At 42.4% G+C, this 12,946-nt stretch overlaps 1 protein-coding gene across 1 annotated transcript in view; it reads left to right on the plus strand.

The window, feature by feature from the left end:
- Positions 1–430: 430 nt before the first annotated feature.
- The window catches only part of JMY (junction mediating and regulatory protein, p53 cofactor), a 61,184-nt gene continuing 48,668 nt past the window's right edge, over positions 431–12,946 (plus strand). Inside the window, exon 1 of the mRNA XM_009910788.2 lies at positions 431–1,648. Coding sequence (XP_009909090.2) covers positions 758–1,648 — 891 coding nt within the window. The 5' untranslated portion in view covers positions 431–757. The remainder of the gene's footprint in view (positions 1,649–12,946) is intronic.

Below are 12,946 nucleotides of genomic sequence, written 5' to 3' on the forward strand. Positions count from 1 at the left end.
TGCAAGCACGGCAGAAGCAGACGTCACTCTGAGGGACCCTCTGCCTCCTGCCCGGCTGCTCCACCCCGCTTCCTTCCCGTACCAGGCGATGCCGCCACCCCACCCCTCAAAAGGTCGCTGCCCGCCACGTGCCCGTCCCAGCATGCAACGCGGGGCGCCTGCAAGGCCGCGTCTGGCGTCTTAGGGAAGGGACGGGGACTGGCCCTCCCCCGCCCACCACGAGATGGGAAGGAGAGGCAGAGAGACTGCGAGCGTGGCCCTCGGAGAAGGGACGGGCTGTCGTGAGGCTCCGCCTATCTTCCTCCGCCGGAGAAAGCAGGGCGGCAGCCAATGGAGAAGGCTCCCTGCAGAGAGGGGGGCGGGACTTGGGGAGGTCGCGGGGCGGGGCTGGCACTGAGTTGCCGCAGCGCCAGCGCCGCTTGTAAACAGATCCTGCCCCACGTGACGCGCTTGAAGTACCTGTGCGGGGGCACCGGGCATTGTCCGCCGCGGCGGTAGGTTTATGTCCTCGGCGGCGTCGGGCTCCGAGCAAGAGAAGGAGGGGATTCCTCTCGGTCCTTCATCTCCACCCCCTGCTTCCCTTGCTACTCCAGTGGGAATCCAGCACGTCCTCCCGCCTCGGCGCCCTACGGTCCCCGCCGCCGATAAGATGGCTGATGGTGGGCGGTGAGGCAGCGCGCGGGGCTGCGAGGAGCCGTTGCCGGCCGGCGCGCGAGAGGGGAGGTTGGGGGGTGCGTGTGGGAAGCGGCGCAGCGCCATGTCCGCCTTCGCCCTGGAGGAAACGCTGGAGGCCGATTGGGTGGCCGTCAGGCCTCACGCCTTCCAGGAGCGGGAGAAGCACAAGTTCGCCTTCATCGTGGCCTGGAACGAGATCGAGGGCAAGTTCGCCATCACCTGCCACAACCGTACGGCGCAGCGCCAGCGCAGCGGCTCACGCGAGCTCCGCCACGGCGGCCCCGCTGGCGCCGAGGCCAGAGCCATCCCGAAGGCCGGCAGCCCTGCGGTGCGCAGGGACGCCGGTGTATCGCGGGGCTCCTCGCATTCCCGCGCAGAAGCGGGGCTGCGGAGCTCCGAGCGGGGCACGGCGGCCGAGGCGCTGCCGAAGAGTCCGCTGCGCACCAAGAGCAGCCCGGCCCGGAGGCCGCAGCGGGGCCCGGAGGCGACAGGTGCCGCTGAAGAGATCGAAGTGCTGGAGCTAGGGAAAGAGGAGGCGGTCGCCGGGGCGCTGTCGCTGCGGCCCTTGCCTCTGCAGGCAGCCGAACCGGCTGCTCCGGACGCGGAGCTCGCAGGCGAGGAGTGCAGCTGGGCCGGTCTCTTTTCCTTCCAAGACTTGAGGGCTGTGCACCAACAGCTGTGCTCGGTGAACTCGGAGCTGGAACCCTACCTGCCTGCCTTCCCCGAGGAGCCCTCGGGCATGTGGACGGTGCTGTTCGGAGCCCCGGAGCTATCCGAGCAGGAGATGGACGCTCTCTGCTACAAACTGCAAGTTTATTTGGTCCACAGCTTGGATACATGCGGCTGGAAGATCCTTTCGCAGGTGCTGTTCACAGAGACTGACGACCCTGAAGAGTATTATGAGAGCCTGAGTGAGCTGCGACAGAAGGGCTACGAGGAGGTGCTGCAGCGGGCCCGCCGGCGAATCCAGGAGGTGAGACTACCACATGGTCCAGATACTTCCATTAACATTACTCTTTCCTTAGTGATGTCTTTAGCTGTTCTGTCCAGCTGCTCTCCTCCACCTTGCAAAACTGAGGAACCATGGGATAAAAAATGCAGGAAAACTAGACAGCTTTAAAAAAGATTTAGGAATCTTACTAAGAAAATGAGAATTAACATTTCCAAGTTCTCTACGGCCAGGGTTTTAAAAAGGTGCAGATTTTCCTAGTCATCTAAGTGTGACTCAGTACTTTATTCTGTACAGTCAGATGTAGATGTTTGTGAACAATTATCTCATGGGTTTAGCAAGGTCTTGCTTGCAAAGTTTTTTTTCTTGCCTTGCTTTGCACCAGGATGTGTTTGAATCTTGAGTTTTTCGGTTTAGTGGGAGCAGCAATATGTGGTGGTTATTTTGACAGTAGAAATTAGCCACTTGAGGCCAAAACAAAATAAAAATAATCTAGGTTCCTACAGGCTCTGGGTGCTGAATCTGGTGTTGAAAGTAAGATGATGTTTTCCAGTGGAATAGGAGTAACTACAAGTTTTTTTTAGCTGGTAAGTTTCTTAAGCTGGTTCTTAAGAGTTGGGGATTTTAAAAGCAAGCAGTCTAGTCTTAAAAAGCATTTACTACTTTTCGGTTGCTAGTGTCTGGCAAGGCTTGGATGTTTCAGAACACGTCATCTCTCTTTCTCAAACCATGTACTGTTTAGACAAAAGTAGTTGAGTGTGTTCTTCTAATTAATTTGTAGCATCAATGCATGAGATTTTTTTCATATCTTTGTGGACCAGTTTCACCAGTGTAAAAGCAGAATCTTACACCTTCTTTTATATTTGAGTGGCCTTGGCCCAGAATGTATCAGGATCTATCTAGGTATGACTGTGTATGAATCGGGTTATGGATTTATTTATATTTTTTTTGCAAACACCATCTAAGTTGTGTTGTATGGGTATAGGTCAAGTTTGACTAGTTCAGCTGCCCACATGTATTCTACAAATGCTGTGTGTACAAAGATGTGTGGTAGTGAATTTTTTTACCTTGGTGCAGTATGAGCATATCTGCTTGCTGTCTGTCTCTGATAGCATAGTGCTGATTTTTTGGTAGGATTCTTCAGATTTATAGAGTATGAGGAAACTGCTCTATCAATGGTGAAATCATGATAAAAATATCCAAATGTAGCATTGCCAGGTAAAAGCTGATTTCTAAACTGTTGTGTTAGGTTATATGATTGTGATTTTTCTTTTTATCATATAAAGGGCTGAATTCATCTTCTGTAATTTTGATATACAACTAGTAATTAGTCTAATATTCTTCTGTAGTAATTTTAGTCCAGGGAGCATCAAAGCATTTTGTTGTCTTCTTTTTTGTTGTACTGCTTGGGTGTGTGTGCTGATTTAGCCTTCAACTAATAATTTTTTATGAGCAACTAAGCAGAGAAGTTTCTGTTCAACACATGGAGTTTGGGAACTTGGAACCTAACTCAAAGCATGTGGTGTTTTTGAGGAAATGCTAACTTGAAATTACTGAGCAAGAGCTATTTGTTTCTTGAAAAACCTGAACTATTGTCAGAACTACTGGCAAAAATTATATCGTCTATCAATAGGCAATGCAGGCTTTATCCATCAAGATCCCTAAACTACAACGTATTATATAATGTTCCGAACTTGGTGCAGTCAAAATGGCAGAGCCTGTGCATATATTTGACTACAGTAGCCCCTTTCTCTCCCATGGTAACCAATACAGTAGTGTACCTCAAGTTAGTACAGCTACACTATTACTGTAAGTTGTGTAAATTTGATACTTCTTAATTAAAGATAGTTCATGTTTAAGAAAAGAAACCAATAGAATTACCTGTTCTTTCCCTCTTGGCTCTCAGGTTTCTCTTGCTTACCTGTTGGTGATTTACTTGGTCAATAAAAAATGTCTTTAACAAATGCTAATACTGTTTGACACTGCAATTCTAAGCCAAGGAAGCAATGGATAATGAATAATGTTTGGTACTTATGAAGCAAAGGTTTTCCATACTTTAAAGAAAACTATTGAATCCACATTTCATCTCACACTACAGTTTACTTTTGCATCTGTGCTTGAAGTCTGCCTGTTAGCTGTTTTTAGGAATGTTGGATTCTCACAGTTTTAAATGATTTTACCTCTTAAAAGACCTTTTGTGGAATAAAACGATTGAGCAGCATTGATAACTGAAATGGTATCTATGATCATAATGAATATTGGAGGTCTTGATTAAGTAAAATTGTGTAAAAACAGACAAAACTCCCACAAAAAAAAATCAACCTCCTCACAAAATCAAAACAAATTACACTCCCCCCCGCCCCCCAACAAACAAGCACAACAAACAAACACAAAACCCCCCACACCCACCACCAAAACAAGACATCAAACAAGTTTAAAACTCCAAGAACTCTGTGTCTTAACATCTTAAAATATGCCTTTGCAGTGCTTCACGTATCTCACTTTTCTAGGCCAAATTCTTCTGTGCAGTTAGGACATTACTTAGGAAATGCTTGCAGCTCCCATTGATTATTCTTTATATTCTTTCTCATGTTCTGTTGTTTCAGCATGCCCTACTTGGCCATCTGTTGCTTTCCATAAGTTGCACACAAGCCAGTTTGCTTTTGCAGCAGTTAATAATTGTTGCTTTTTTGTAACAGTCACTTTTATCTGTGTCTCAAATACAAACCTTTAATAAGCCAGAAGATTGTTGTGAGTAGAAACAGATCCAAGATGAAGAAAAAAAATAGTTGTAGAGGAAATTTGTGACCTGGAATTAATTTCTTATTCATAATTTGAAATAGCACATACATTTTTTTTATTTCTACTTTTTCCTTACACACCCCCACCCTGGTTATACTATTAATTCTGGAGTAGTTCAGTAATTTAATTTAGTAATGTAAAAACTTATATCTAAAGGAGCAAATATTGTTCTACCTCATTTTAAAAACTAATAAACACTTGTTTAGAGCCTTTGTTCAGTAAGTTTTCCTTGGGTACTCAGCTAAAGGTCTAAGCTCGAAGAAGAGACATGATACAGAATAAGTTAATGACCAGATAAAACGATGTTATTATTTCAACAGAGTGGAAGCTGCTGAATCATCATTTGGATTCTAGCTTCTTGGCCAGTATTCCCAAAATGTTAAACTTTGTGTCTGGAAACAGAAAGTTTCCCTCTGTACTCCTGCTCCTGCTAGATTCTTTTCTATGCTCCTCATATAGCATGCTTGGAAACATTTTTGAGTGTGGTAGTAAAAAAAAAGGTGATGTATTTTTTTTGTGCTGTGTTGGCCAAATGTTGAATTTAGTCACAGTTTTCCTGAATAAAAAGTGATGTTAGTATAAACTGTGATTAAGAGGGTTTTGTAGCTTAGTCATTGCAATAGACATGCTCCATTGTATACTTACCTTTTTATTTACACACTCAACAGTGTGTTGTAAGCTTGGGAAGCCTATCTTTACATTATATGCCTACTTCAGCATCTTTGAATTAATGCACCTGATAATCATGATGCTATAGCTCTTAAATACCAATGGAGTTTGAAACTTGTTGGATGATAGTCTCTAGGATTTTGAATGACAGTTATAAAACTAGACAGAGGTTTGGTTCTGCTTCTTGTTTCTCTGTAAAATCTGTGAATTCTAGTGTCTGCAGCAGAGTTAAAGACCACTCGACATCTCTGTTCTTTATGCATTCTTTTGAATTACTTTAATACAAAAACTCAGAAACACTTAAGTGCATGATTACATTTTGAAAAAATATCTGGGAGTGTTTTGTTTTCTGTGGCTAGTTTAAGACTGCCTTGAGAGTAAAGACTTTTAAAATCTTCCCCAGTAGAGTGGAATATTTCAGTGAGCATGAGAACAGAATTGAAAATTTCAATCTTGTACTGGCTCTCTTAATTTTAGTTTGATTCAAAGGGCTAGAGAGGCTGAGAAAAAAAAATTCTATTTTTCTACAGTAACAACTTGTATAAGAAGAAAATGCAGGTTTTTTTTTAATGGAAAGCTTTATGATCACTTTATTTTCTTAAATCGGTATAGATACAATTATTTTTTTCAAGTTATGATTGGACAGCTTCACTAGGCATTTTTTTTGGTTGTGGTTATGAATGTATCAAATATTGCTGTGAGACTGAACAAATTGATAAGTAATTGATTGAGTTATAAATCAAGGTTACTTTCCAAGAGTGCTATCACATCTTTCTGCTTGCATCAGAAAACCTCAGTAATATTTGTAGGTTGTTATTACGCTCTGTTGAATCTGTCCTAATATTTTAGTGTTCAGGATCATCTCGGTAACTATGAAAATTTTATTGTTTTGGTTATGTGCATTGTTTCAAAATAAGTGTGTGTATGGTAATTTGTATGGCACTCTACCAAAAATGCAGGTTTTTCCAAAGGTAAGGTGACCTGTCTGTTTCTGTTCAATGATCTACTGCTAGGCACAATGTGATTTAAATAGGGATTCAACACTGATCTCGGAAATAATGCAGAAGTAAAGATTACAAAACACTACAAAAAGTATGCAGTAACAAGGAAACATGCTAGCAGTAGCGTTTCCATTGATACAGGATCACGAGATGTTAGGGGTTGGAAGTGACCTCCGCAGATGATCTAGTCCAGCCTGCCTGCCAGAGCAGGATGATATACTCTAGTGCAGGTCACACCGGAATGCATCTGGATGGGTATTCAAAGTTTCTAGAGAAAGACACTTCACAACCTCTCTGGGGAGCCTGTTCCAGTGCTCTGCAACCCTTCCAGTGAAGAAGGTGGTCCTCATGTTGAGGTGGAGCCTCCTATGCTGGAGTTTATATCCATTGCCCCTTGTCCTATCACAGGGTGCAACTGAGAAGGGCCTGTCCCCTCCCTCTTGACACTCAGCCCTCAGATATTTATAAACATTTATTACATCCTCTCTCAGTCTTCTCTTCTCCAGACTAAAAATCCCCAGGTCTTTCAGCCTCTCCTCCTAGGGTACATGCTCCAGTCCCTTAATCATCCTGGTAGTCCTCTGTTGAACTCTCTTGAATAGATCCCTATTTATCTTGAACTGGGGACCCCAAAACTGGATAAAGTATTCCAGGTGAGGTATCACCAGGGCAGAGTAGATGGGGAGGAAAACCTCCCTCAATCTGCTGGACATACTCCTTTTAATGCACCCCAGGACACCATTTTCCCTTTTTGCCACAAGGGCATGTTGTTGTCCCATGGATACCTTGTTATCCACCAGGACTCCCAGGTCCTTCTCCACAGGGCTGCTCTCCAGCAGATCACCTCCTGACCTGTACTGGTGCAGTTTATTATTTCTTCCCATGTGCAGGACTCTGCACTTACCCTTGTTGAACCTCATTGGGTTCCTCTCTGCCCAGCTCTCCAGTCTGTCCAGGTCTTGTGGAATGGCTGCACAACATTCAGGTGTATCAGCCAAGCCTCCCAGTTTGGTATCATCAGCAAACATGCTGAGCAGGGGTGGAGGTGAGGCTCACTGGTCTGTAGATTCCTGGAACCTCTTTCTTGCTCTTTTTTGAAGACTGGAGTGACATTGACTTTCCTCCAGTCCTCAGGCACCTCTCCTATCTGCCAGGATTTTGCAAAAATGATGGAGAGTGATAGAGCAACAATATCAGGCAGCTCTCTCAACACTCCTGGGATCATCTAATCAGGGGCCACAGACTTACGAATATTGAATTTGTGTAACTGATCCTTAACCCAGTTTTTATTGACTAGTGGAGAGTCTTCCCTCGAGGTTTCTTCTCCTTCATCCAGGGCCTGGAATTCATAGGGAAGTTCAGTCTTAGGAGTAAAGGCTGAAGCAAAGAAGGGATTCAGCAACTCTGACTTCTCTGCATCCCCAGTTTTCAGGGCTGCCTCTTCGTTCAGCAGTGGGCCCACACTTTTCCCTGTGGCAATCATAGCAATAAGTAGTGTGAGCAATCTGATGATACAAGCTTAGAGCTTGATACAGTGTCAGCAAAACAGTGCTGTGCTAGCAGCATGTAACTAAAAGTACTGGTAGCTGTAAATACAAAGAGTTATCTTGGAATAACAGGACACGCACCTGCATCAACAGCCTCGCGTGTTACTAGTAGTTGGACCAATAATCTGTAATAGTGCAATGTGTGGTCACTCGTGGGGAACCAATGAAGCTCTGCCAATGGTGCTCTCCGAGTTTATATGAGTTGTAGATGTTCTCACGATGCTCGCACTATACTTGTACAATACTGGAACAATAAAGGAACAATACTAGATCATATTGGTTGTCTGGATTGACTCCAGTCTCCATGGCTGACAGATTCTGAGCTCTGTTGTCAAATTTCTCTATTCTTCCTTTTCCTACTGATATATTCGAAGAAGCCCTTCTAGTTATCTTTAACTTCCTTTGCCAGTTTTAGTTCCAAAAGGGCTTTGGCCTTCCTTGTTGCCTTCCTACATGCCGTGGCAACTACTCTATAGCTCTCCCAAGTGACAAGTCCCTTCTTCCATGAAGTGTAAGTATACCTCTTCCCTGAGATTTCCTTCAGAAGCTCCTTGATCATCCATGCAGGTCTCCTGGCACATATACCCAATTTTTTTATTCAAGGGAACATGCTATCTTGGGCTCAGAGGAAGTGGCATTTAAAAATTGACCAACTTTCTTGGGCTCCTTTACCCTCCAGAGTCTTCGCCCATGGGAATCCTGCAAGTATATCTCTGAAGAGTACAAAGTAGGCCTTGTTGAAGTCCAGGGTTGTAATCCTACTTATTGCCCTGCTTCTATCTTGTATAATACTGAACTTCCCCATGTCATGATTATGCCAAGGCTGTTCCTGACCTTAATGTCCCCCCCACAGTTCTTCTTTATTAGTTAATACAAGGTCCAGCAGTATGCCTCTCCTTGTTGGCTCCTCCACTACCTGCATCAAAGAAGATACCATTGCCATGCTGCAAGAGCCTGTTGGGCTGGCTGTGCCTAGCTGTGTGGGCTTTCCAGCAAATGTCAGGGTGATTGAAGTCGCCCATGAGTACCAAAGAGTGTGTTCTAGAGACTACCTCCAGTTGACTGTAGAAGGCCTCATCAACATTCTTCTGCTTCATTTGGTGGTCTGTAGTAGACACCCACAACAGTTTCCCCTCCCTTTCCACACCCTTTAATTCTTGCCCACAAGCTTTCAATCTGTTCTACCTGACCCCTGGATAGAACTTGACACATTCCAGTTGCTCTTGCACATAGAGAGCAACACCACCACCTTGCCTTGTTGGTCTGTCTTTCCTGAACATAGCCATCCATGACCTCACTTTGGTCATGGGAGCTGCCCCACTGTGTTTCAATGATTCCAATTATATCATTGTCATGCACCCTAATGCAGATTTCCAGCTCCTCTGGTGTATTCCCTGTGCTCCGTGCATTGGTTTATGAGCATTTCAGAGATGGAGTTAATCCATTAGTTTTTCACTTCTGCTGTCCAATCACTCCTGGCCACCTCCACGGCCCCCAGCTTGCCAGTGCTGATGTTTCCTTGTTGGCTGTTACTACCACATGAGCCCCTGGCTTATCCCTGTGAAACTTGGACTGTGTTGCTGTGTCTCCAGCATGCTGCATGGCAACAGGCTGAATGCCCTTACTAGCCCCCCATCCCTCCCACTCTGGTGTGTTGTCTCTCAGCCTATCACATGAAGGCTGGGTGATATCATTATCTCCCTTCTCTTTCACATCTACTTGATCATTCCCAGGTTCTCCTGTGTGTCCTAAGTCCTTGATAGCTCTTTTCTTCCCCAACACATGGCTCATTATCCCCTACCTCCCCTGACATGCCCTGTCAGGCATTCCAGGCTTGTTTCCAGTGAGTCTCATTTCTCCCTTTCCCCACTTTGAATCTAGTTTAAAGCTTGATTAATGAGCCCAGCCAACCCCTGCAATGTAAACCTTCTTCCGCTTTGAGAGAGATGCGCCCCATCTGCTGCTGGCAGACCTGGCATCATGTGAGGTCACCCATAGTCAAAAAACCCAAAGTCCTGTTGGAGGCACCAGGCTCGAAGCCAGGAATTGTTCTGGTGAGTCCTCCTCAGTCTTTCTGGGTTGATCCCTGCAAATGGGAGGATAGAAGGGAACACGACCTCTTCTCCCAGTCCCTTGACCAGTTGACCCAAGGCCCTGAAGTCTCGTGGTAGCTCTCATATTTTTTTGAAGCTGTCATTACCTATCTGGAACGTTAATAATGTCTAATAATCTGTGGGCTGTACAAGGTATGAAGCCTTTTTACCACATCCTTAACCTGGGCCCTGGAAAGACAGACCCCTTTGAAGTGGGTCAGGTCTGCATATTGGTCCTTCTGTTCCCATCAGAAGGGAGTCACCTATAACAATGACTCTTCTGTCCAAAAAAAAAAAAAAAAAAAAAGTTTGTATGCTAGGCTTCAGCTTCCTTATTCTTGGGAATACTTCCAAGACAGGTGATTGGTCTTTCTCATTGGCTTGCTGCACTTGCAGGACATCATACCAATGTAACATCTCTCTATGCAAGAAACGAAGAAAACAGAATCCTCTATATTAACTGTGTAGATTTAGAAGATGCATAAGGTTGTCTTAGGAGAGAGTACTGGTTCAGTTTTGAGAGCGCAGAAGATTAAAATAAGATATTTTGTGTATTTTTCCCCCTATTGACATGAGTAGAGCAGACTTAAGACTACACATTCTGGAAATCCAAACTATTTTTATTTGAATGCCTCTTTTTACAAACTTGTAATTTGTAGCATTTCTAGTAAGAATATTTGAATTCACTAGTAAATACTATGTAAATAGACTATTTAAGTACTGAATCTGTAATGTAAGTTAGTACCAGGAAACACATGTCAGCAGTGATATGACTTGCTCTATAGAACAGGCAAGTAGCCTCTTAAGTTCTCAGCTTACATCTATATGATAGTAGTACTCTGGCTAGTACTTGTGTTGCTATCCAAAGAAAGTTATTTTCTCATCATTTATCTTTCCCAACCATTCTTTTTATTTATCTGATTTACAACTGAAGTTACTAACAGCTGTTTCTGGTTGTTACAAATTTATCCAAAGTTAGTAAATACTTTAAAAGTTCATCATTTTAAGCATTGGGAGTTCACACCTGCCTCACTGTGCAAGCATCAAACTCAATAGTAAAGATACTGTGATAAATTTTCAGGTAAGCAGAATTAAAGTTCATTCCGTGCCCTTTTGTGAAATAATAAAGCTAAGCCATACAGATATTTTCAGTGTTTCACTGTGTTTCTAAATTGTTTTCTGTATCAGTAAATCTGTTTTAGAGATTAAATGCTTCATGATGATACGTGTTACTACTGAAAGATGTGGAAGTAGGGTCGAGCGGGCTGTATTGCTTGAGATTCGTGGCCCCTTACAGCAGCAAGGATAATTAAATATGGAACAGTTAATCATATGGTGGACTCAACAGTTGCTGAAAGTCATTAGAGTACATGCTTTAAAATAACTTCTAGGAATCCAGTAATTAGAAGACATTAGACCACATCACCATAGGATTTGTGCCTCTTTCTGGGCTGTGTATTAAAACCTGCTGATTCCTAAGCAAAAGAACTATTTACTTTTTAATTGAAAATCTTTTCTCTTTCTTCCATTTGGTATCTTCTTGAGCTAAATGTTTAATTTTTTTTCTATTGCCTTTCCCTTTTACTTCTGTTTTATAGGTAGCATCAAATAATTTCAGATATTTATAGACTTTTGATTCTAAGTAAAATAGATTTTTTGGGGGGTTTTGTCAGCTTTTTTGTTGTCTCTTTTCCAGTTCTACTGTGATAATTGTTTCAAAGTTGAAGATTCCCCTCCCGCCCCCTTCCTACAGTGTACATGTAGCATGTATGCATAGATAGACTTTTTGCATTGGTTCATTAATGTTAGTTTGACAAGAGCTAGCTGAAGAGGGTGAAAACTACAATTGCTCCTGAAAACAGTAGAATGTGTAAAATAACGTACATTTCTTCAAAATATGGACAGATTATAGTTCACAAAGAAAAGGATGTTTGCTTGACAAATTAGATTGTCTTTGACAGAACTTGTCTCATGTGACAAATAAGAGTCCATTCTGCAGAATATGGCAATACTGTTCAGTATGATGCTTAGTAAGATTAGCTTACTTTTTAAAGGCTGAAGAAAGCAGTTTGCTAGTCTTCCTTTTCTTATCCAAATACCTGGAAAAATTTAAAAAAAAAAAAAAAAAAAAAAAAAGGTAAAATGCAATACATGCTCTGTTTCACTACTAAACTGTCGTTGTGAAACTGTTTGTGTTCTAACGGTGTGGAATTTTTCTGCTGGTGAGATTTTATTTGATATTCCCATTCAAAATTTGAATTTCCTGGTTTTTGTTTGAGGCTGTTCTAGGTGATACTCAGTTGCAGCATTTTCATATGCCAGAATATTTTCAAGAGGAGATAGCAGCTTATCTAATAAACACTCTGTAACCCATTGTACTACTTGGGATTCACAGTGCACTTAATTTCTTTGCTTTTAGACATGGTGTTGTGTTATTTTGTGTGTGTGTTTACCTTTGTCTTGTTGCATATTTTTTCTAAATTTTCCAGCATTATTTCCTTTCTCTTAATTGAATGTTCCACTTTGAAGTCAATTCCATTTAAAACTACTTTCTTAATCTAGTACCTTTTTTTTTTTTTTTTCTCTCCATTTCAGGCTGAGATAATATTACCCAGTCAGGTTTAGAATTTGAAAGCAGATTCATTATAACAATTTAATATTTTTTTTCTTTTTATAATATGGTGCGGTTAGTGAGATTTGTGTCCTTACTGCACGTAAATATTGTTACCACAGAGCTAAAGAAGGCTATAAAAAGCAGAGGTTTTCAGAAATTGCTGCACCAAATTTTTCCCTCTTTGAGGAAGTGCTTTTAACATTCCTTTTCAAATGTTAATAGAAACATAACATTGCAGTCCACCAGGATATTTCTGGAGAGAATTTCAGTTGAAGTCGGGACTCAGTTCAACTAAAGATACATAGGCAAAACCTTACAATATTTTCAAGAGATGAATACTTAGTCATAATAAGTATGGTAGACAAGGAAGATACAATAGATGGAGAGAAAAGAAGTATGTTGCTATTATTAAGATGCATGTTGACTAACTCAGTGATGCTCTGTAACTGTATCTGAACCACTGCTCAACAGGGAGTAGAATAAAGGGAAATCATGCAATGTTGAGCTTGCTTGGAGTATCTTCCTAAATAGGCTTGATCCTCTATTTTCTCCAGAGAAGAATGAACTATAATATTTGGTGATACTATAATTTTACT

The sequence above is a fragment of the Dryobates pubescens genome, chromosome Z (genome assembly GCF_014839835.1).
Source record: "Dryobates pubescens isolate bDryPub1 chromosome Z, bDryPub1.pri, whole genome shotgun sequence".
Lineage (NCBI taxonomy): Eukaryota > Metazoa > Chordata > Aves > Piciformes > Picidae > Dryobates > Dryobates pubescens.